The sequence below is a fragment of the Hipposideros armiger genome, unplaced genomic scaffold (genome assembly GCF_001890085.2).
Source record: "Hipposideros armiger isolate ML-2016 unplaced genomic scaffold, ASM189008v1 scaffold_90, whole genome shotgun sequence".
NCBI lineage: Eukaryota > Metazoa > Chordata > Mammalia > Chiroptera > Hipposideridae > Hipposideros > Hipposideros armiger.
Genome location: NW_017731440.1, coordinates 2,275,337 through 2,300,700, shown reverse-complemented (window position 1 = coordinate 2,300,700; position 25,364 = coordinate 2,275,337). Strand labels below are relative to the sequence as shown.

The 25,364-nt window shown below is 37.0% G+C and overlaps 1 protein-coding gene across 2 annotated transcripts in view; it reads right to left on the bottom strand.

Annotated features, from left to right (window-relative positions):
- SLC25A21 (solute carrier family 25 member 21) overlaps positions 1–25,364 on the bottom strand; it is a 471,814-nt gene that overhangs the window by 113,731 nt on the left and 332,719 nt on the right. For both annotated transcript variants that reach the window (XM_019644728.1, XM_019644729.1), the window contains exon 3: positions 15,133–15,216. In XM_019644728.1, coding sequence (XP_019500273.1) covers positions 15,133–15,216 — 84 coding nt within the window. The remainder of the gene's footprint in view (positions 1–15,132; positions 15,217–25,364) is intronic.

Here is a 25,364-nt window from a genome sequence, read left to right as displayed (position 1 = left end):
AACTCCTTAACAGTGTAAATCCAGTTTTAAAACAGTTTAAAGCAATTTCTGTTCTGCTTCCCCACCGACAATAATTAAAAATAACAGAAACAAACAACAAAACCAAAAAAAATTTAAGAGCTCTTACTACTATATGTAAGTTATAGGAAAAGTAGAAAAAGACACGATATTATGAGTAATGTGGTTTAGCTCTTGTCTTACTGTTATCTGGAAAGTTTGCATGGCCCATTTAAATTCTACAGTGAATCTCTGCACGGTAGCATCTTCATTTTCAAGGTTTTATTTACTTCGAAACCCCTGTTGTAAAACATAATTTGGGGTAGCGAAGTGGAGGGGGGTGAGTAGTGGGACAAATTAAGGGAAGAGCGTTAAAGAAATCAACACAAAAAGCTTTAATGCAGCTGATCCCAAACCTTATTTGAGAAGTCTGAATAGGATGAAAAGGTTTTCTCTATTCAGTAGTTTCACTTAATCCTCAGTCCAAACATTTGACCCAATAAACATTAGATTATTTTTATGTTAGCTATAAAGCTGTCAGTCCTCAATAAACAGATACACTCCTGGTGGTTTTACCTTTGCTGTCAAAGAATTGTCAATATGCACACTGGCTCTTAAATTAAAACAAACACACAGGGAAAGAAACGCAAAATGGAATCACACAGCCGAGTTTAACGGGAGGCTGTTGAAATCCTAAATAAATGATGGTCCAAATAGTCGCTGGTGATCAGAAGTTCACTCTACTGTGATATAAAGTGGTCAAGGCATTGTTAGCGCCTTTCTGTCTCCTTAATGGAATGCTTTAACCTCTCCCAGTCAGGTAAGCCAGACCCTTACTTTAGTGTGTTTCAATTAAATTTTATGTCTGATGTGTCCATTTGTCGTAGGAAAAGCAACAAGTTCAATGAAAGGGACACTTTGAAGATTTTTATTTCCTATGGGGACAGTTTACTTCTGTCTGGAAAGTCCCTTCCTAGTTTTTGTGGGGGTTTTTCCCCCTGTGGTTGAGAAAGGTTATAGAAGAGATGTGAAAAGATATGGAGGTATTGGAAATGCAAATCTATTTCCCAACTGGTCAAACCTCTACCATTTTTGCAGTTGCTTTCAAAAGGATTTTTCCACAAAGGCTAATAGAATCACGTGACCAAAACAATAACTTTTGCTCATATAGTCACTTCATTGCAGAATTAAGCTTTTAGAAGGTCAAGTTGCCTTTTTTTACCATATGCTGTGTGCTGCCTACCAGAGGGCTGTGTATACATGGGTAGCCACTAAATGCTATCTGCTTGCTGAGTTATAAGTGTTCTTCTAAGACTGGTAAAGAAATAGCATAAATATAGAAAAGATGTAGATATCTGTTCTTAGCTGGTATAATGTTGTTGCTTGCCCTTCACCACCTATTTTGGAAAGCTTTGTAAACTTCAGGGAGTTCAATCTCACACCAGAGAGAAATTAAGGAATATTTAATAAAGTGACTGTCCAATATAAAAAAAGGAGCTATTCTTTTAATTTTGTTCATTTTAATTCTATCTGAAATGAGCTCTTCTATTTCTAGAAAGAGCGAGAGCGAGAGAGAGAGAGAGAGAGAGAGAGAGAGAGAGAGAGAGAAAGAGAGAAAAGAAAGAAAGAAGTCTTTTTATATTAGAGGGTCCAAAATCAGAGCATACAATAGGATATGGGGCACTTAGAAACGTACCTTGGGTGAACAAAGAGTTTGAAGAAAAGAGAGCTAAAGGCAAATATATTGGGAATCTTAAGGTCCTGATGAATACCCCTTTTGTTCTATGTAATAAACGTAGGATGTTCCCTGCCAAGGCTGAAAGAAAATGGATTTCCCCAAGGAATGTCCCATCACTGGAGAAGAGATCTGCCATCAAAAGCCATCATGCTCTAAGGAGGTGTAGCAAAAAGATTAAACATTTAAGACAGGTGATGGGGTAGAGGAAGAAGTGAAGACAGGGAGGTAGAAAAGGTAAAATGTCAGCATCCTGAAAATGAGATCCATAAACATGAAGGAGGAAATTGAAAGTGTCAACTTTAAACCCATGGCTTGTATCTTGTGGCCCTGAGCAATTTGGAGTTTAAGGAGAAAGATGGGACATTCTGTTCATTGTGGTGGTGTTTCTTCTATGCCAAACACGCATGAAAGAGCTCATGCCAAAATATATTAAGTAGTGCCACACTGTCCAGAAGGAACATCTGAAAAAATGTAAAGGTCACATTACAAGAAGAGGTTAGTGCTCTATCAGATGTCACCAAGCAATTTGGTTTCTTAATTTTCCATTTATTTTCCAAAATTTGGAACTAGACACTCAACCAAAGCAGAACAATCTCTGTTTCTTTAAAAAGTATTTCTTTTTAAGTAATGTAGAGGTAAAGATCTGGAGCCAGATTACCTGGGTTCAAATTCCTACAACCTATGAAACATTAGACAAGTTACATAAACGTTTTGGCCTTGGTTGACTCATTGGTAAAAACGGGAAGAATGATGGTTCCTCCCCCACAGGTTGTTGTGAGAATCGAGTTAATGTACGTAAAGCACTTAGCGAAGTGCCTGGCACCTGGTAAATTATTATTACTTTAGTTGCTTAAAATAAGTTTAAAAAATTTTTATGATTTTTTATCTTCAAAAATATATGTATTAGTATTATTATTACTGTCCTTATTCAGTCAATTTACTACAATATTGAGTACCTACAACTGCACACTAATAGGATAAAACATGGTCCCTAATATTTAAGAACTTATGAAAACAATTAACCCATTACATGCTGACAATGTAACATGTGGGTTGAAAACCCACCTATTAAATTCTTATTTTCAGTTATAGTATTTTTCCGATTTCCAGTTGAGTATTCCTTAAAACAGATTTTGTATCTCTGGTGAAATTCCCCCATCTTTTCTATTACTTTCTTGAACACATTTATTATATCTTTTTAAAAAAATTCCCTGTCTATTGAACATAGAATTACCATATGATCCAGCAATTCCACTTCTGCTTATATACCCAAAATAATTGAAAGCAGGGATTCGAGGAAATATTTGTACACTGATGTTTATAGCAGCACTGTTCACAATAACCAAAAGGTGAAAACAACCCCAGTGACCATTGACAAATGAATGGATATACAAAATGTGGTATAAACACACAATGAAATATTATTCAGCCTTAAAAAGGAAGGAAATTCTGACACATGATATAACATGAATGAAACTTGAGGACATTATGTTAAGTGAAATAAGCCAGTCACAATAAAAAGAAAAATACTGTATGATTCCACTTATATGAAGTACCTAAAGTAGTCAAGTGTACAAAGACAGAAAGTAGGATGGTGGTTGCCAGGGGAATGGGGGCAGAGAGAAATGGGGAGTTAATGTTTAATGGATACAGAGTTCAATTTGGGGAGATGAAAAAATTCTGGAGATGAATGGTTGTGATGGTTTCACAACAAAGTGAATGTACCTAATGCCACCAAACTGAACAGTTAAACATAACTAAAATGGTAAATTTTATGTCATGCATATTTTACCACAATAAAAATTAAATTAAAAAAGTCAATGTTTGATAATTCCAAAAATCAGAATCACTTATTGTCTCTGTTTGTCATGATATTTGGTTATTTGGTCTTTTCCCTCCGATGACCCTGTAATTTTTTATTGAATGAGGACATTGTACATTAAAAAAAAAATCAAAGAGCCCCTAGATATGGTATCTTACTCCAAAGAGGAATCCATTTTCCTCTGAAAACAGATGGAGTACAGCAGACCACCTTCATCTTACTGAGGCTGGGTTTAGGCTTTGTTAGGGACAATGTGTTTATGTTTAGCTCTGATTTCTAGGGCTGAGCCCTTACTCTTGGAAGTGGACAGTCAGGGTCCCAACTGAAAACTTGGTGTGTTTTCTAGAATTCTTCTGCCTGGCTGGCTTGAACTCCAATCTTTGTCTCCCCAGCATCATGAGGCTGCTGACATTTCTGCCCAGCTCTATTGCTTCTCAACTACTGTTTTTGTTTTTGTTTCTGCTGGGTTTCTTAGAGTGTCTTTCTGCTGACATTTAGATTAGGAGTTGGCAAATGCCTCAAGGGGAAATTACATATAGATCTTGGGTTCACTGCAGTTAGATTTCTGCAGTTTCCCTCTTCTCTGGGATTTTTGATCCTCAGGTCCCACCATTTAGAAGTCTTGGACACCAATCTCCAGCTCCTCTCCTCAACTAAGACTTGTTCTCTACTCCCTCCCCCAACCAAAGCCTTTAGGGAAGAAGCCTGGGTGAAATGTAGAGCTCACTGAGGTGGACATGCTGGAAAAAAGGATGATTCACATCCCAGGCGGGATGCGGTGGGATAGTGTGAGATTTCATCACACTACTCAGAATGGCGCATAATTTAAAACTTATGAATTGTTTATTTCTTGAATCTTCCATTTAACATTTTCAGACCGTAGTTGACTATGGGTAACTGGAAACATGGACAGCAAAAAACTAAGGGGGAACTACTATATCAATAACTAGAGATCCATACTGCAGATGCTACTAGCCCATTTGTCAGTAGCCCTTTAGGTTATCAGGTAGATTGTTGCTGTATTGCAGTGCCTGTGCTCACATAACCCTTATTTTACTTAATAATGGCCCCAAAGCACAAGTGTAGTGATGCTGGCAATTCGGATATGCTGAAGAGAAGTTGTAAAGTGCTTTCTTTAAGTGTAAAGGTGGAAGCCCTTGACTTAAAAAGGGAAAGAAAAAAATCCAATGCTGAGGTTGTTAAGGTCTATGATAAGAACAATCTTCCATCTGTGAAGTTGCTTAATTTATAAATTAAATTTTATCACAGGTATGTATGTATACAAGAAAACAAGGTATATATAGGGTTCAGTACTATCCATGGTTGCAGGCATCCACTGGGGGTCTTAGAACAAATCCCCCATGTAGAAAGGGGCTTACTTTATGGACTTTCACTTAATGGGTCACATTGCAGTATTCTTTTAATTGTGGTTCCTTTATAAATAGTTCCAACTTCTCAGAAATTTAGTATTTGGATTCTGAAGGGCACATTGACCTATTTACTGAAAACTAAAAGACATAACATGGTAATGATACCAGAGCATTTTTTTTTCTCATTTTGGCTCTTGATTCTTCTAATTTAGGAGAGGCTTTATGTACAGAAATCAAAGAAGTCATTCATCTGACGCAAACCTACAAACTCTCTTTAAGAGTTTCCAAAGCTCATTTCACACTTTATCTTCTTTTTTTTTTATTACTGCTGAGATGGTGTCTACATTAGAATTCCTTGTACCCAGGATTCTGTTTTTATATGGGTGCTCTGTGGCCAGACAAGGAGAATTATGAACATAATGACTATCAGCAGGAGAACAAGGCCAGCACATACGGCTGGTATCTGCTGTAGGTTTTAGAGATCACATATTTCAGCATACATTGCAATCATATAATGATTTTCACCCCTTCTGACAATTCATCCAAGGAATTTTGGCTGAGTGCCTTACTTTGTGTTTCATGTGTTTTTCTGGTTATTACCCAATACTCAAGTTGAGTTAGGCAAAGGCACCAACAGGTCAAATAACTGAGTTTGTGTTCATGCATTGGGCTTTAACCTTAAACTGTGTCCTGTAACTTCCTTTTGGAGTTGGCTCTGTCCTAAGGATCATGGGCCTGTATCTTGGTCTCATGGGATGATGCTGCCAAACTTCAGAATACATTTTTAGTTCAATTTCGTTTGCCCTAGATGCCATTAAAAAACATTATACCTTTGTATTCCTTGAGTGCTGATCTTAGAATCCAATCTATTATTCTGGGAATTTCACTGAACTCCTTTCTGCTGAAGTTTCCTGGTTTGTAGACTGTAACCAACCATACTGTCATTTCCCTCCCTCCCTCAGATGCTATTCAGCCAAGTGAGATGAGATATGTGACAATGCTTTGGATCCATAATGGGAACAGTATAAGTTTCAGATGTTGCTTCTATGATTACTAATACCACTATTAAATTATCGACAGAGTAGAAAGCGTGGTAGAGGATGCAGACGAGCTCGAATAAATTCCCGTTCCAACAAATACCAGCTGTGAAATGCTGGGCATGTCCCCTAACATTTTATCAGTTTCCTTACTAGAAAACTAGAGGTCATACTCCCCACTTTCCTACCTGCCAGCATTCTTTTTGAAAGCATCAAGCGAGGTAATGCAAGTGGACACATTTCACAAAAAGGCCAAAATGGTAACAATAGTTTTGAATACAATTGCTGTTATAACAATAGTGCCTGAATTTTCTCCTTTACTTCAGTTTCAAATCACCTGAAAGGCCTGAAGGAAAAGTAAAGCTAAAGTCATGAGACCAGACAAAATATTCGTGGACCAGTGATGAGAACAATACAATTGGGTGACTAAGCAGATTCCTAAGCAGGAACTGAGTAAAAGCTGATCATAATTAACATTCATGGATTCTCCAATGGCATCATGGGATTTACAGAGAAAATGTAGCAACCTAAACTATAAGCAATACAATTAGATTTTAAATACATGTATGTGCATGTATAGATGTATCTTGCCAGTGCTTACAACTCCTTATGTGACCTTTTTCTTCCTGAGGAAAATAAAATGAGATCAGATTTGCATATGGCCAGGAATAGAAGAATTCCTACCAAAAGGATAGTATATTAATTAATATAATTCCTCAAAGTCAGAGACACTGGATGAAATCAATGATGAAGATAAAATATTAACTCCTTTAACATTGTCTATGTCAAATCATGCCTAAGTTATTTTCTAAGAGAATTAGAAAAAGGTATAAAAGTTTTTAGGAGATTTCTCTTTCTCATTCTCATCTGAAAATGTTCAGTTTAACCACCAATAAAAAAAAAGGATTTTTGTTTTTGGTAAAGACATTCATTTTTTTCCTGTGAGGTGACTCTGATTCTAGCCCATCAGAAATCCAGAATACATTAAAATAAAGTCCTAAAAACATTTCCAGTGGGACATCTTCCATTGAATATGGAATCCCCTCACCTGCCATTAACACTCTATAAAACATGGGAAATATCTGTTCAAGGCTCTGAATTGAGACACAAACCTTTCCGAGAGACAACTATTTTCACCCAAACAACTGGTCCTCTTTTCCTTCTTGTCAGCACTGAAAGCTGAGAGAGGCTGTGTTTGGTCTCTTAATCAGGCCTTGCTGACGGGCTGACATCACTGCAAACGTTTTCACTTACTCTTTGGCAACAGTTAAATCCTTGCCAAAGGCCAGTCAGTAATTCAGAAAGTGTTGTTAGTGAGAGGCTGGGGGAGTTGGAGTGTGACTGTCAGCTAGCAATCTGTGGTGATGACAGGAGGGAAATCGAGGAGCTGAAACCATTTTAAAGGTCACTCCGTGGGCAGAACAAAAGACCTCTGATTTAGAAAAGGAAACAGAACTCTGGGACATTGAATCATTTAGGATGCTGCTATCTGAGCACTCTGAAAAATTTTTATTCACTCCCTGATTATTAAGACTACATCACAACCCAAATACAGCTTAAGTCAACAACTATTTGCATTAGCAGTGGTGTAAAATAATCTGGTAAAATAGAAATGCCAAATAACATACCAATGGTTCAACTGCCTGGCTTTTCAAAAAAATATTGAAATAAGCTACTGTCTATGCTTCTTCAGTGTTCTTCTTCCTTACCCTTCATCCCTTCATTTCCAACCTTTAATTACTAAATAATCAGTTTAAAGTTCTTAGCAACATAGTATAACCTTCCTGTGAAAAGCAATTATATATATTTTATGACTGAAAATTTATGAGCATAATATACTAAAGCATTGAAAACTATTTTTAAAAGAAACACAGATAATTAAAAAAATAACAGTAGTAGGCCCATACCTGAATTGAGAGCTACCGTATTTTGTAGTGTATAATGTGCACATTTTTGCCCAGATTTGTGAGGGAAAAATAAGGATGCACATTATATATGGGTAGTACTAATTTCACATCCATGTAAAATGTGCATCCTTATTTTTAATTCTTTTATTTACACTTATGAGTTAAAAGTGTAACTAGAAATCAATAATGATATCTGTATACAAAATAGTACCCTGGAATACGATTATCGGTTTTGTTGAACTTATGTTGAACTTGCAACAACAAAGAGTTCTTGGCCTTCTGTGGTGTAAATATAATAAATTTCTTAACAGTACATAACATTTCTTGTACCTTGTATCTGTTCTTGTGTTTTGTAATTATTTGTTACACAAAGTTTCTTATACCACAAAATGTTAAAAAATAAATGCTAAAATTCCTTTCTAATACAAAAAAGTACCTAAGTCTAAACAAATAAAAATTTGACTTAAAAATTAAAATGAAAGTTTTTTTCCCCTGAAAGTTTGGCCCCAAAACGTGGTTGCGCAGTATATACGGGAGCACATTATACATGGCAAAATATGGTATTTTCTCTCCTTCTAAAACAGAATACTTGGAAGAAGAAAATAGCTTCAGTCTACTGGATGTCATACATATTCTGGACCTGGGCCTATCACTTAGAAGACCTGTCAGAGAGATTTGCTATAGTTTTTTTCTCCAAACTGTCACCTGCTGTGTTATGTTTTTTTTCCTGGTTTTCTTTAGTTTCTTAGCTAAAGAGGACACTTGTGCCATCATTTAGAAGCCCAGGCAGGCCAGGGCTCTGTAGTGTGGGAGCAAGAACAGCCGGGACTTTCTATTTTCCTCCTCCTCATGACATAAAAACAAAGGAGCAGGGATCTGATATACAGCATGGTGACTATAGTTACCAATATCGTCTGTATTGTATACTTGAGAGTTGCTAAGAGAGTAGATATTAAATGTTCTCACCATGCACACACAAAAAAGGTAATTATGTCAGGTGATGGAAGTGCTAACTCAATCTATTGTGATAATCATTTCTTAGTATATATGTGTGTATTAAATCATCATATTATACACTGTAAAGTTACACAATGTTATATGTCAATTACATCTTGATAAAGCTGGAAACAAAACAAGGGAGCACTCAATGGAGGTCCAGGGGGTGTTAAGAAGGGCTTCTTTGGTAAAACAAAAAGGAAGGGAGAGAATGTACTCAAGGCACCAGGAAACTTATCACAGAAGTCACAGTGTCAATGGCACCCACCAAAGAATAAATTCACTTGGGCAAACCAGGCTTGCAAACCCAGTCAACACCCAATGACTATACATAGTTGATTTGCACTGCAGATTATCTGCTCAGGGGCCTGGAGTACATTCTGTAATTACTCATCTGAGTAAAAACTGCATTGGTTAAGTGGCAGTGAGTCCACAGTGACCCACGACACAGATGTGTGTAAACTCTACTGGATCTATAGGCTGATAAGAGGTGCCAGTTCCAGGATCCAGGGAACAGTGATGCCAAGAACCACCTGCTCATTCTAGCTTGGCCATGCTGGGTAGATGAGTTGGCTTATGTTGGATGATGAAAGAGGTAGAAAGAAAAGAGAAAAAACAGCAGCAACTATTGGGCCTTGAGAAGGTGGAAGTTGGTTAAGGTGGTGAAGCTGCTGATTGCTGAAATAATCCAAATTCCTGGCTGTGGGAAGTTAGCTCCTCCACTGTCTCTTCAAACCCACACTTCTCCTCACGTCCATGTGAGAGTGAGGGATCGTTTCCAGAGACTACTTTACTCAGAGGAGTTTCTAGGTAGGTAGGTCTTTTCTATTTTCGGAGTGATTTTCAACATCACCTGGCCATGTTAGATTATGTAAGCCACTTTAAAAAAAGTAGACCCACTAAGACAACAAATTAAGCCAAAGACCTTGGAGTGAGTTCACCTGTAAAAAGAAAATGTCCAAATCTTACCAGGTTGTTGTTGATTTTGAGTTGTAGACACCCCACTTCCTTTGTCTGTGTCACAAGCTACTCATTCCCCTTCTTAATGAAAACAAGAGGGAGTGATTATACCTCCCGGGGCTGTGCCATTTATGCCGTCTGAAAGGCACTTAAACGAGTGGCGCATTATCTCACACATCTGGAGTTTACCAAATTAGCCAATTATGCTGGAGCTCATAAAACAAGGCCTTAAATGTCATTTAACTAGAAAATATTATAATCACCAAGTGGTCTGATTGTAAGATGATACTTGGGGCAGCATCAGTGGTTACAGAAAACAAATCGTGAAACACAACACAGCTCAAATGCTCCCCAAAATGCACCACATATTTTCTACGTTCTAAAGAATACCATATTTCTGAAGGCACCAGCAATCAACATGTTTCTCATTTGAAACGTAAGTTTAATCTGACCTAGTTGTTTCCTTGTAATTTGCCTTGGGCAGACCAATGCCCAAGCATTTTTCTCAGAAGAAGACTAAGGATCATGCAGGATGTGAGTAGACTGAGAGAAAACCATGAACTTATCAGAATATGGAGCTATCTGAAAGGGGTGGGACAAGAGTATTTAGAGGTTTGTGATGCTGCCTCAGAAACAACAAGATTTGGTTGACTGAACACATGTCGGTCTCTCAGAGCTTATAGATTTTACCTGAAGAAACAGACAAAAGTTATTTGAATTGCTATATAATTTGAGGGAAGGTATGTATACCAAAGGTATTTAAAAATTAAGGTTGATAGTCACTACTTTCACACTGTCTTTTTATCATTCAGTAAATAACAAAATCTGGTATTTGGTGAAAGGTGATATAGTGTAATGGAAAAACCATAGTACACCACTAATACCTGTGTAACTTTGGGCAAGCCACTTAACTTCTCAGATCTTCAGTTACCTCATTCAAAATACAGACATAATGATGCTGTGTTGTGTTGAGAATAGTGCTGTGTTGAGCATATGAAAAAGTCCCTAGCCCAGTACCTGGTACACTGAAGAAAATAAATATTAGTTTCTTGTCTTTCTTTACTTATGTTGCCAGAATATCTTAAGTTCTGTGTAACACTATTTTCCCCTCTTTATTTCAGGAAACATGGCCACTAGGCACTTTCAGAGAAGGAAGCGTAAGGGGGTGGGCATCCGGTTTTTATTAGCATAGTTTATAATTCCTTCACCCATCTGTGAACATCTCAATCACTCCCTTTAAAGGAATGATAAGTACAAAAGAGATTAGAAAAATGTTCATGAGATACTCTGAAGTAAAAGGAAGTGAGGCACGATGCTTGACCACATTGTAACTACAGATATCAGCTGCTGTTTGTTGGAAGAGTACAAAACAAACCTTATTGGTTTTAAAGGCATCTAAGCAACTAAGCTAAATGTTTCTGTCCTTCTGGGCTCACAATTACAGTGGATGGGCCTGTCAAACCAGAGAAAGTTGAAGAACCCTGGTGACAATGGAGACACTCTCAACAGTGACAAATTCCTTTCCTCTGCGTTCTCTCTTCTCATTGGGAAAACAGTGATAGGTCTCTTTGGTAAAAGCTAACTTCTATGATTTCATACGTAGAAATCCTTACTCAGAATTTAGAGGGCATTTTTTAAAAGTTAAATTAATTTCACCTCTGTAACACTGGGTTGAAGAACTATGTCTTTAACAAAAGTACAATGTATCTATACTTTTAAGAAGAAAAAGAATCTTAGGAACAGTAAAGGGTTTTGGACCTAGGCGTTTGAGCTATCATTGTCTCTTGGAGACACGTGAATTATGGGCAGAGAGATGGGGAGTTGCCTCTCTAAGAATGATAACTAGTACCACCATCTCACCTTCTTACAGATGGGAAGTGGGTTTCTGTGCAGATTCTAAGTGTGTTAACAGAGTTTAATTGCTTTTTAAACAACAGAGAAGGACTAGCTTTCAAAATCTTTAACTTGAGGGAGATAGGAGAAAACCAGGAGATAAGAATTCTCCTAAATATGCTAATAGTCAAATTGACTAGTGCTATCCTCCTTGCAGGCCACAGACCAAACTAGCCTCTATGCACCTGGGTGAGAAGAACATCTCTGAAAGCACAGAGTACTCTAAAAACTAAATAAGAAAATCAGAAAGAACTGCTTTTACTAGGGAAAAAAAATGCAATGCAGTATGTGTGAAAAGGTTTTTCTTTTTTTTAACCTAAGGCAATGAAATGTTCTTACTCTGTATCAAAAACAACAGACAGCTTTTTCTTTTATATTTTGACAAATATTTCCATCTCTAAGACTGGAGTTCTCTGGCTTTGGGCTAACATGTCCAGGTCTAATGGCATTACAGAAAGAAGGTAAATTTGCTCTGAAGTAATTATACATACAGTCTAGGAAAAGGCCAATTTTACTACGCAAGGACCACACATACTGTATGTTTGTTACATTACTTGATATCAAAACAGAAAATCAAATTCTTCTGAAAACACACATGAAATGAAGAGCCTGGCTAAGGAACTCCCACATCCAATTCAGAGATATCTGTTACAGCTTACAGAACTTGGCAATGTTGACACTACTGTTTTACTGGAAACGGGCATTTTTATTGACTATCAATTATAATACACTATGATTTTGTTAACTATATATAGTTTGCATAAAATGAACATGATTTTGATCCCAATTGTTGTAAAAGAGGTATATTATCAATGTAGGGCAGTAAGGTACCACACCACTAGCATAACAGCAAAAACTTGCTCATCACTGAGACCTCAAAATAAATATTTAATCAGGCATCAAGATCATTATCATAACTTCAGAGGGGGTGGTCTACAGCAAGAATTATCATCTCTGCCTCATTTTACATCACTATGATATTGGTGTGACAATATTCACTCATTTGCTCAGTGTGCACTTTCTGAGAATCTCTACTCAGTGCCAAACCCAGGCCTCGGGAATAGGCATCTAAATGAGACATGGCCCTTAGGGAAATGCGTTCATGGGGTGGGAGAGGGGAGACAGAAATTGAGCCCAATAAATTAGGGTGACGCATGCTACATTTTATATAGCATATGTATATAAATAAAGAAACCATTAGGTAGAGAAAAGATGGTCAGGGAGGGTGAAACTTGAGAGCACCCATGAATAAAGAGGGGTAGTTTCTTGTGTGGATTAGGGGGTTGGTCCTCCGAATCCACAGGGTAGCACGCAAAGCCATGACAGTGTGAGAGACAGGGCCTGCCAACATTTGCTCTTCTTAGAGCAGTTATGTACATGAGGAAAGGGCCTGGGGAAGAAGGGAGGTCATGCTAGGAAGGGCTCTGCACACCATGATAGAGTTTACACTTTATGCTGTAGGCATATTTTTACATATTCACATAATACTCTAAAGATAAAGTAATTAAAGCAGTAGGATACTGGCATAGAGATAAATTAATGGGGCAGAATAGGAAATGGAGAAATAGACTAGAAAAAATTAGATTATGGGTATGTGAGAAGTTAATATGTGAATAAGTTAGCACTTCCATTTTGTGGGTAAAGGATGGATTTTTCCACAAGTGGCATTGGGACAAGTGACCAATCATTTGAAAATAAAATTGAATTCCTATATCCCACATTGCACATGAAAAAAACACTCTCAAATGGATTAAAGATTTAAATGTAAAAAGTACCAGAAGAAAATGTTTATAATCTTGGGATTAGAGGGTGTTCTTTTTAAATGTGACATCAAGATCAGATCTCACAAAGGATAATAGACAGATATAAATCACAATCTTCAAAAAATACAAACTTCTGAAAGGTGTAAGACATTATAGATGTAAGGCAAATGAAAATTGGTAAAAAATATTTGCATTCTATGTAATAGTCAAAGGATTGGTATCTATAATAATATACTAAGCTCCTACAAATCAATAAAAAATCTAACCTAAGAGAAATGAGCAAAGGACACAAATAAGCAATTCATGAAAGAAATAATACCTTATAATACAAAAGTATGCTCAATCTAATTACATCAAAGGAATACTAACTATTAAGATAGTTTTATTTTTCACCTATTAGATTATAAACAAGAGATGCACGTGAGTGACAGATATACCAAATAATGATTGATAACATCCAGTGGTTGAGAAGGTGTGGAGAAATTAAAACTCAAATACTAAGAGTATAAAATTGTTACATACTTTTTGGAAGATAATTTGATAATATCATGTAAATTCATAATTGGCAACTTATTTTATATAAATATATACATATATACACAAATGTGCAAAAATAGTAAAAGTATTTATTGCAGTTATTTAAATAGTGAAAATATGAAAATAACCTAACAGTCCACAGAAAGGTTAATTTAATAAAATGCAGCATGTAGATAAATTACTATACTGTTGTTAAAAAGAATATACTAGCATGGAAAGATATCCATAATATATGTTTAACTGAAATTAATAATTAGCAGAACAGTATCCACAGTACAACCTGCCTAGAGAGGTAGTGAACCACAGCAGTTAGGAGCATGGGCTTTGGGTCAAACAAACCTGGATTTGAGTCCCAGTTCCAATACTAGCCAGATATGTGAAAATTGCTAACTTCTCGAAGCCTTGGTTTCTTCACCTGTCCAACTGGAATGGGTCCTAATAGAGTTTACCTCACAAAGTTATAAAGAGAATTCCTAATACATAGTAGAGGCTAAATAATACTAGTTGTTATTATCACTGTTATCATTTTTGTATAATTGTTATTTTCAACCAGTTCTCTTACAAAAACAACTTCAAAAAGTAAGTCTAATATCCTTTGGAAAATTATACTGGATATAATCTTTAACTAAAACAATACTTCAAAGACAACTTTAACTTATGTAACCACAAAATATTCTATTTAATTGGTCATCTAATAGAATAATAAATTTGGCACATCAATTTATGACACAGATATGTTTTGACTGAATATTCACAAACCAAAATGCAAACAGGAAACACATTTGGGCACCACAGTTAAGAATCAAAATAAAAAACTGTTATGTTTAGATAGTTCCTGTATTGAAATCTAAAAAGCCTTTATGGCACAAATTAGAAATTGTCCTGCAGTCATCAAACTGATTATTAATATCCTTTTCATGGTAGTTTCTATTGTATACACAATCACTTTTCAATCATATTATCAGGAAAAACACAAAAAAGTAGGGAAGCACATTTTAAAATATTTTCCCCTAATAAGTCTAGGAAATATCCCATTCAAAACAAGGAAATACGTTATATAGAAATAAATGCGTACATCAACATAGAGCGTATATGTGAAGAAACATACATACCCTTCTGTTTGGAAAATCATTCGAAAGCTGTGTCCTAAGCTTCTGTAACTGTTTGGATCAGTTGCATCTCTCTGAATTTGGAACCTAGAAACAAAATCAAACAAAAACTTGCAAGTTAATGGGGATGTAATATACAGCACGGGAAATATAGTCAATAATACTATGATAGGGTGGCACAGTGCCAGACGGATGCTGGACTTATCATGGTGATCACTTCTTTAGCATAGGGAACATAATCAATAATACGGTAATAACTATGTGTAGTGTCAGGTAGGTACTGTTGAATAACTATGGTGTACACCTGATACTAATATAATATTTTATGTTATCTATATTTTATAAATATTTAAAAACAAAAAAATCCACATTAAGGATTTTTCCAAAAGGATTTTCTCATTTTTTCAGTCTTAGGAAATGAAGCTTTTTCAGATTAATCGAAAATATTCTGGTTTTTGCTATAGATTTTATTGATTTGTTTGCTTTATATAGTCTTTACCTTACTTGTATAGCCTTTAAAATTATTATGTTTCTCTGGACTTTAACAGAAACTGAAGAAAGGTTTTTTTCCCCTCCATCTGTTTCTTAGCTAGGCAGATACACCTTGAGGCATTTATGCTTTTTTCTTTTGTGAAAAGCATATACAGATGTCATAGATTGCTTTAATGTATAATTCAGAAATCTGAAGATGCATATGAAACAAATAAGTAGTTCTATTTCTTATCTTAATTAGTACTCATTGATGGTAATTTAATACAAAGGTTAAAAATAACGAGCAGCTAATATGGCCTAACATTGATCCTAATTGTGAATTTGGAATTATTCTGGCAGTCAGGAGCCTGTGCTTAGATCAAGAGCCGGCATTGTTTTGTGATACAGTTTACTATCACTACTTCATGATGGAGCAGATTTGGTCATTATGGGTAGTTCAGGCTACCTGGATCTTCATAGAAGTACAATGCTTAGCATACAGTTGGTGCTCAATAAAATGGGCCCCATTTTTGAGTGCTAAATTATTTCTTCTTCTTCTTTTTGGGTATGATCATACATCTTAGAGCTCTAACCTTCAAAATATGGAAATTTCCAGTGTAAGGGTCTTAACATACTCATTTTATATTTTACCCTGGGGTTTGTTTCTAAAGAGGTTTATGACAAGTGCGCTCACTTCCCTACACCCCAGTTCTCCGTTTCCGGATTTTTTTAGTCTGACTACTCCTTGTGTTTAACTTTCTTGTCCCAATTCTGAGTTAAGGCCCTTCTCTCTTATGCATTTTCCTCGACTAGTTTACTAAGCATTTTTTAAAAGAACTTTTCAAAAGCGCCTCTATGATTGTCTACTTTGAGATGCTTTTCTCAGATTGTTGGATTTATGACAGGAACACAACTCCTGCCTCTAAGAGTGATTTAATTTATAATTCTAGGCCCCAGGGAATTATGCTGAAAACTGACCCATATATCACTGAAAAGAGGGGCTATTTTACTTTAATTGCAGCAGTTGGGCATATGAATGAGACAATGATAAGACTGGAAAGGGAGGCTGGCTTACATTTGATTTTGTAAAGTGGAGAGTTGTTGAAGGTGATGGTGCAGGAGAGTAGCGCTTCTGAAATGAGGGAGGTAAGTCTTCCTGCAGAGTGCTTGGCACATAGAAATCCATAAAACATATTTATTGCCTGATTGGATGGATTAGAATGGGAGTATGGAGGGCAGAACAAGAAAGCAATACAATAGTCTAGGTGAAGATAATAATGTCATAATGGAGGAGGCAACACAAATGCATTGAAAGGGGTGAGCTTGTTGGGTAATCCTTTTTCTCTTTAAATAAATTCTTTTTTTTTAATTTTTTATGATACATTCAATATGAACCTCTCTTGATCCTCTTCAACCCAGCAAATAATTCCACAGCCCTAGACCTACTATTATCAAAGTTTAGAATGTCATAAATATTCATTTTCATGGTGGTTTTGCTTGTCAAATTTACACCTATTAGCATGATCATTTTTAGGTTAGTTTCTAGGCAAGAACTATATCTCTAACATTTAAATTGCATGAAGCTTATCAGAAGATAACGGACCGGAACAGCTAACTCATTTAAACTAGTCTGGATCCCGAGGTGCATTTGGTGGGTGAAGACTCAGGAAGCGGTTCTGTCTAGAATCAAGGACGCGATCTGATGGTCACGGGAATGGATCACATTTGGTATTTCTGGGCTTCTGCATGCACATGAGGAACAGAATCTCCATCTCTGCATATGCATATTTGTAACCTATATTTACTACTGAGTATGGACTATTTTCTTATGTCCAGTTGGGAAGTCCAGGACTCTTTTCTAACTGTTCTTAAAAAAAATAATTTAAAAGTTTTTTATGTTAAAAAAGTATTACATGCGCATAAGTTTTTCTCATAATATCGGCAATAATTTTTAAGTTCATTAACCTCTGCCAAATTCCTTTTTAGATGCTTTTCTCCCAAAATGCCAAGTACTTTTAAAAAATATTTGCCATATGAAATAAGACACTACAGGTTTTACAAAAATCCAGGGCATCCAGCACAATAAATAAATGAGAAAAAATAATTAACAATATGAAGAAAAATATCCACCCAAAAGGTCAAGTAGCATCCGCATCAAGTTGCCCAGGTATTCATCTGAGGAGGCAATAACTGCCTTGTGCAGAGAGAGGGTCAGGGAGGATTTCAGGAAGGAGAAAGGGATTTGAGCTGGTCCTGTAGGTTTCAGGGAGGTGAAAAGAGTAAGCCAGGAGGAAACATTTCAGGTGGGGGAATGGGAGAAACAAACGCCAGTGAGGAAAAGCTGTCCTTTCCAGAGAAGTGAAGAAAAATTCCCCACCATGGCAACCTCCCACCTCCACAGTTTCCTTCAGGACAGATGTTAGAGAACTCTGCTGGCGGCAGTCTGTTGCTCAGGGTGGGTTAGAGGAGGGTATTCATGAGATAAAGTCAAAGTCCATTGTAAGATCATTCGACCTTTTCCTGTTCTCAGCTAAGTACTTCAGCTAACTCTGCATGGCTACCTCACAGTTATGTGACCTTGGTCCTGGAGGGTCTGTGAAAGAATCAGCAGAGGGACCCGAGCAAGTACACCCCAATGCCTAGAAAATAGACCTTAGCCCCTCTTCTCCTGCAGGGGTTCGAGACATCAGCTTTGTCTATGATGTCCGCATGTTCGGGTAAGGTGGGTCTTCTCTCAGCTTAAGCAAAGATGAATACAGAGTATAGTTATCTCACAATTAACTGGTTATTGGAAGTCTAGGCACTTCACTCACTAGCTGTAATTTCTTTCTGTTTTCAGAATCTGACAGATGATATTTCCAATCCACTATTCATTCAGTTATTAAGAGTTCTTGAACTCTTACTATGTATTAGGTCTTCCACTATTTGGAGCATTACAGAGAAGTAAGGCATAATTCCGCCCATTAGGAACTTATAGTTAGATGAAGGAGACATGCAAGTAGATGATTACCATATGCAAGGAACAATGTGTAGGAACAGTGTTTCAGAGTATCAGATGCTAGCCAATGAGTTTTATTGGTACTGAGTTAACACTACTATCACTCCTATAGGACATGACCTTGTATCTATGGGTAGACTGTGGCTGACAGAAAATAGTATGGTGTAGAGACAATGGAGGGAACATGGAAAATAAGAAGGATATCATTGGGCTAAAGACGTGTGATTAAACTTTACCCACCCACTTTAGAACAGGCAACAAGGCTAGCCAGTGAAATCCCTGAGGAGTGTTCCATTTAGAAGCTGACTGATGAGTGATGCTCTGTTAATTACAAACAGGAGCGGCAACATCAAAATAGCATTACATGAGGAGAGTCCACAATTGGGTTGTAGAGCAATGCCAGAGGATGGGCAGGCACGGTAAATACTAATCCCACAGCAAGGCCTCCCCACCATTCTTTACTCTGCTTCAGCAGCTGGAGGTCCCATTAAACAGGCCAAGGCAAGAATAGCTGTCTCTTCTACTGCACATTTCACATCCTGCGTGTCTATACTTTGCAGAGAAAGTACATACAGTATTTACTTCCACTACACATGACTTATTCTGATCACAGAGTTATCAGTTCTTCTCAGGGATCTGTTTCAAGTTGATATATATAATTATAGTGCATTTTGGTCAATCATGTAAAACAGCAATTTCCTTCTTCCTCTCCACTACATTTCAGGAACTTAAAAGCTTTCTCTCATGGATTGAAACTTTACATCAGCATTTTCCAAGCTGCATTCTGTGCTAACCAATTCTCTCTATGCTTGGGGAGATAATTTTCCAGTTACGTAATACAACTCTTTGTAAAATTACAAAGGCAAAGCCACACTACTTTTAGATTGTGTTTAGAAGAAAAAGGTTGGACCTTTCCATTGTCCTAATAAAAGCGGCTTAGACACATCTGGAATCTCCATCTGAGTAACTCCTTTTATTAGAAAGAAAACTTGCTGCCAAACTGGCAAATTGGACAATGGACTGTAACACTCGGGAAATATTCAGTGCCTAACATCCGGTCAGAATGAAACGAAGGGAAAGGAGTGTGGCTCAGAGCCCACGCTCCATTGTTCAGGAGCCAGCCATCGCCAGGGAACACAGTATGGTACACGCCTACAAATGGAAGGGAACTGATTGCCCTCTGATCTGCCACACCATAAATATGAAGTGAGTTACAGGGCAAGCAAGGGCTGCTCAATATTCACAAACCAATGCACAAGCATAGTTTTAAAAGCTGAAGAATGATCTCACGCACTAAAATACTTGTGTCTAAACTGGTCAAGAACCATGACTGCAGCATTTTCCACTGATGTCATTGTGTGCTTAGTCAGTGATACCAAATTTCAAACTAGTCTGTTATTGATTCTCAGCACTGTTAGAAGTGCCGCTGTAGGCATTCGGCTTGTCAGGGCACTTCTAAAGATAAGGCCATAAGAAAGACATGCCTGTAAGAAATAAAATGGCTTTGCTGCCTTAAACGCCATAGGATGAGGTTGTTTGAAAACCCCAAAACCTGAAATTTATGCAGTGCCTTTATTTCCAAAGTAATTTTACATCTATCATCTTCTTAAAAAACACTGATGGCTGATGGAGTCAATTCTGAGGAATGGAGAGTTCAGGACCTACACATACATGTGTGCACACACATGTATAAGCATGCATTTGTGACATATACTTATAAGAAGGGCAGCCATTGAGTTGCAAAAATCAGATTAGGGTAGGGGATAAGGTTTGCCCGGAAGCTATATTTGCATAGAACACACTCTGTTGTTTACTTAGATCATATGATTATTTGTGGTGCTTTAGAGGAGGGAATGGATGGAGATTTGGGGGGAGGGGACAAAAGCCATTCCCAGCCATCCCTTTGGACACCGACACTCATCCTGAGCAAAGCAGTGCGATAGGTGAAGTTTATTTCTAGCATCATTTCCAGATGATTTACCAGTTCAATAAGTATTCTTGTGCTCTCTCCTACCTTCCCCTATTCAACCCTAAGCTCAGAAAAGCATTCACATACACCATTTATCCTTCTGCGGCTTTTAATTCGATATACTGTCTCTCAGAACTTGTCCCTGTTAAAGGGATTTTAGCTATTGAATATTTGGTTTTGTTTGTGGTGGGGATGCAGGGGTCCTTTACCACCCAAGACAGTCCTGAGCGGCACTTTTTTTCCTGAGTGCAATTGTATGTTGCCATAATGCACTGGGCTTCATAAAAAGTATACCTTTGTGTCAAAGTAGTTGAAGCACTTTGGGGAAATGAAACACAGACTAGGAGCCACCAGTTACAATTCCAGTGTTGCCATGAATAAATAGCATAAATGAGGTTTGTAACTTAATCTGCTGTTGCTTTTCTTCTCAAACAGTAAAAGGGGACAGCAGGCATTAGGGGACACTTTGATTTTGAAGAGACAGTGACACACAGACTTAATATTTGAGTTTGTTAGCTGTAAGAAAGAAGGGACATTTTCATTTTGTTTCATAAAGCCCCAAATTCCATATTTTATAGGGGTGGAGACTCCTCATAAAAATTGTACGCTGACAATAAATGGTGATGAGCTTAATGAAACTCCCTGTAGAGATTTCTGTAAATGTGGTATGAACAAAGATTATTAGTAATTACCAGAATGTTACAAGTGCTCCTTAATAAACACTTAAGAAACCCACTAATGAATCAGAGATTAACAGACTAAAGGCTTGCAATTACAGAACACATTAAAAGGATAACTGTAGAAAGATTAAATAAAGATTTTAATTCACTGTAATTAGCCTATCTTACCAAAATAAGATGCGACTCCTAAGAAGTATGTTTGTTTTCTTACTGGTTGGTTGAACATGGCCAAAGTAAGACTCAACATGCAAAGACACATCCAAGGTTTTGAAATTGAGGCGTACACACCTACCTGACAAACTTTGGGAAAAGGCCCTAGAAAGCACATCTTTAGAAAAATTCCCACCATGTATATTTGTGTCCTGAACTCTGAAAAATCACCTTCCAGGGAGGCTGCCACGAGCAGAAATACTCCCTTCCCACAAGAGGCCAACTACTGACCCGAAGGCGGGTAGGACCTCTGCATTTATCATCCCTGCAGAAAGATCACTCAGATGGTGAGGAGATGGGGCTGTTGCTTTTGGAGATGATCCTGTCAGTTTTCTTTAACAAGTGTTAGAAAGAAAGGCTTCCTTCTAGGTCCATGGCTTTATTGGTCCAATTTTAGGTGCCTAGTGATTGTGAATGGTAGTTAGGAAAAAAAAAAGTTAGCTATGGGTATTTTGTTTTACTTCAGAGTATAATACTAATCCACATAACACTGCCTTAGCAACGATGAGCACAAGAGTCCTTTAATCATGTTCGTTGGAAGGGTGTGGTTTATAGTTCTAGACACAGATTTCTGTCTCAACATTTTCTGAGATCCCCACTTGCACAATGGGCAAGATTAAGAGTTTTGGGGACCCAGAGATGAATAAACCATAGGTCTTGCCCTTTGGAAGGGAACAAACAGGTGGGGTAGAAGGGGGGACAGGGGGACGGACGTAAGTGATAATTATAAAATAAGGCAGAATACAAATATTAAAGAGAGGTTCTAGGAACTTGGCTCACCTGCGATTTAAGCACTCACTGCCTTTGCTTGCTGGGTTCACAGTCTGGGCCTGGCATCAATTAACACCCTAAAACAACACTAACAAATACACAAGCGTCTTGAGTTTGGCTCTTTCCCAGCAGTGATACTGACTGAAGTTCAAAAGCTGTACTTATACATGTTTGGCTGTTAATCAAATTATTCTAAAAATTCAGGGAAAAGAAAGATACTTTCCCTGACTGCTGCTCAGTCATGTTCCTAGGAGAGTCTCTTTATAAAAAAAAATAGAAACCCATAGCTGGTAAAATAATAATAATAATAATAATACTATGTCTTTTGCCTGTGTAAAGTCTGAATGTCTTTACTAGGTGTAGGTGGGCTAGGTGGGCTGGGCTATGCTTTGGCTGAGCATTTATGATATTGTAAAGAAGGCCAATAAATTTCTCTATGTGATTATAAAACAGTTTATAATTTGAAGAAATATGTAACCTGGAGCGCTCAGTCAGCCTAGATAATTACTACAGATAAACTAACAACATCTTGGCAAGGCCAAAAAAGCAAGGGAAATCCGTGCCATGTAATTTTGAACACGTTTTTGAAAAAAGCCTCAAAAATGTTATCTCTCTGAAATATCAGATCAACCCAGATAGCCTGATTACACTTTAAGTAATTTCCTCTGATCCTAGACACATCTAATTGCAGCCTCCTTTCACAAGGCAAGGAAATTTAACATCTGATATTCTGTACATTTTACAATTCATACTTTAACAGTACACTTAAGTAGCCTATAAATGGTTCATCATTTTTGCCAACCACAAATTTTGTTACAATAAACATTTACCTATGTGTCTCTGATTATTGGTTGTGATGAAACAGGTCTAGTTTTGTACTTCTTACACAATTATAAGATGTGGTATTTCTGGTGCTTAGAATCTCAGTAAAATTTGACACTGTAAAATGAATCATGATAAGAGAGTTTATTCTACCATCTGGCACAAGTTCTTCCAGTTGTTTATATTACTTATGGGATAAAAATTAAGTGTACTGACAATATAATTCTAAAATTTATTTTAATGACAACATACTAGTTAACAAGTCAGAGACAGATGATCATTAGAGATTGCAGCCTAAATCTAATACTGCTAAACCACAAGTAATAAAATAGACTAATTGACATAGCTATATAATTAAAATGCTCTGAGCATAAACTGATCTCAATTAAACAAAAGCTTGACCAGCATGACTTTCAGACATTTTGCTTTGTAAAGTACATGTCACATTATAAAGCTAGGCTTAATATTAGATTATAGTGCTGCCGCTCTTTGAATATACATATGTGTTAGTATACATATATTTAATTACACTTATATTTAATGTCAACAAATGACTTCATACTCAGATGCACCCACCTACATATTCCCAAGTGCATTGGGAAATAGGCCATTACTGTGGCTAATCAGCATGAAACCAACTTGTATGTGGTAACGAGGGAAGGATGGATCACAGACTAGAAGTAAAACCCATTATCAAGGTAATGAGACTATAAAGAGCTACATCAATTTCATCAATAAAATATTAAAATTATAATAGCAATGACAAGTGTCATAGTTTTCCCATATTCACAAAATAATTAGTTTGAAAAAAGCTGACGTCTCCTCCCCAAAAAAGAAAAGTTAGCTAACCTTTCTCTCTCTGATCTTTCCCACCTACCTCCTTGGGTCCTAGCATTCACCTATAGCACCTACCGCCTGCGACAGAGAACCACACAATATCATTCTTACCTGTTGAACCTCACAGCTCATCGCTCAGGACGAGACTGAACTTCTTGGTTTCTGGCCTCCATGAAAGATTTCCAGAACAGGACATTCAAAAGCAGTCAAACCTACCAGAACCCTCTTACTGGCTCTGGGAAATGAGCCACTTCAGAAAACTAATTATGCACTGGAGACCATAATCCAGGGTCCCCAGTGAGGGAAATATCAGAAAATATAGAGTCTCTGAAGACCTAATATACCATTTCATTTTTATTTTAACTGATCAAATGTGACCATTTTATGGTTTATTTAGCACTGATAAGGAAGGATACGTTTCAATAATGTCAAAGAGTGAAAGATGAAAAGACTTGTTTCTTTGCATTCATAAGCATAAATGTTTTTGCTAGAAAGAAATTTGGGAAATGGAGATAAACTTGGCTAATAATGGAGAAAACATGCTTAAGTTTGTCACAGTTGAGGAAAATTTGAAGGAATGTTTTTTATCTTTACACTAAGATTTATCTCATGTGTTACCAAGATTCAGGTGAGTTGTTCTCAGTTCCAAATGTGAACATAGTTTTCAAAAGCATTTCATAGGTGGGCAGGACCCCCAAATGACAAAGAAATGGTAATTACTCTGCTTAGTTGTAGATCACTTTTAACATGGAGAGCAGTTTTACACATATGATCTCATCTCAGGGTGCTGCCTAGTTTCACAGTTCCTTGTATTTGTAGGGTTAAAATCACATGAAAAAGAAAAAAAGGAAAAGTATAGCCTGGAGCTAAAAAGGCATTATATTAGAGGGACTACGTTTCCCCAAAGTCTCTCAATGGTACTATAAATTTGTCCCCCTAGTTCGGTAAAGTTGGTTCCATGAACAAAGCTTTTTCAGTTGTCAAATAGGGAATGATGTTACTTGCGCATCACCCAACGACCTTTGAGGTTTATCTCTGGAATTGTAAAAAAATCAGTCCTGAATTAACTGCTACGGAGAGCCAGTTTTCAGAGATAACACCAACTATGTTCATTTAATTTGATCCTTTGCCATCAGGCATATAGACTGTGGATGAAGAGAGATCTCTTCATAGGGAGGTGGGATGGTCATCTTCGTACAGGAATTTAGATGCCTTCCTACTTGAAGAGCAAAAGACATCAGGTGGTTCCTTTCAGCCCTTTCATTGTAGACAACTGATTTGATACATTCTGGATCCTCCCACTTTCAAATATTTTTCTATATTTATCTAGTACCTATTCTATAGGGTTTATTGCTTTCCAAATGTTTAAGTATCTACTGTGTGACTGGGGAACATCATCAAGGCCAATATCAACCACGAGCTTTATAATTCATTCATTCATTTCTCTCTCTCTCTCTCTCTCTCTCTCTCTCTCTCT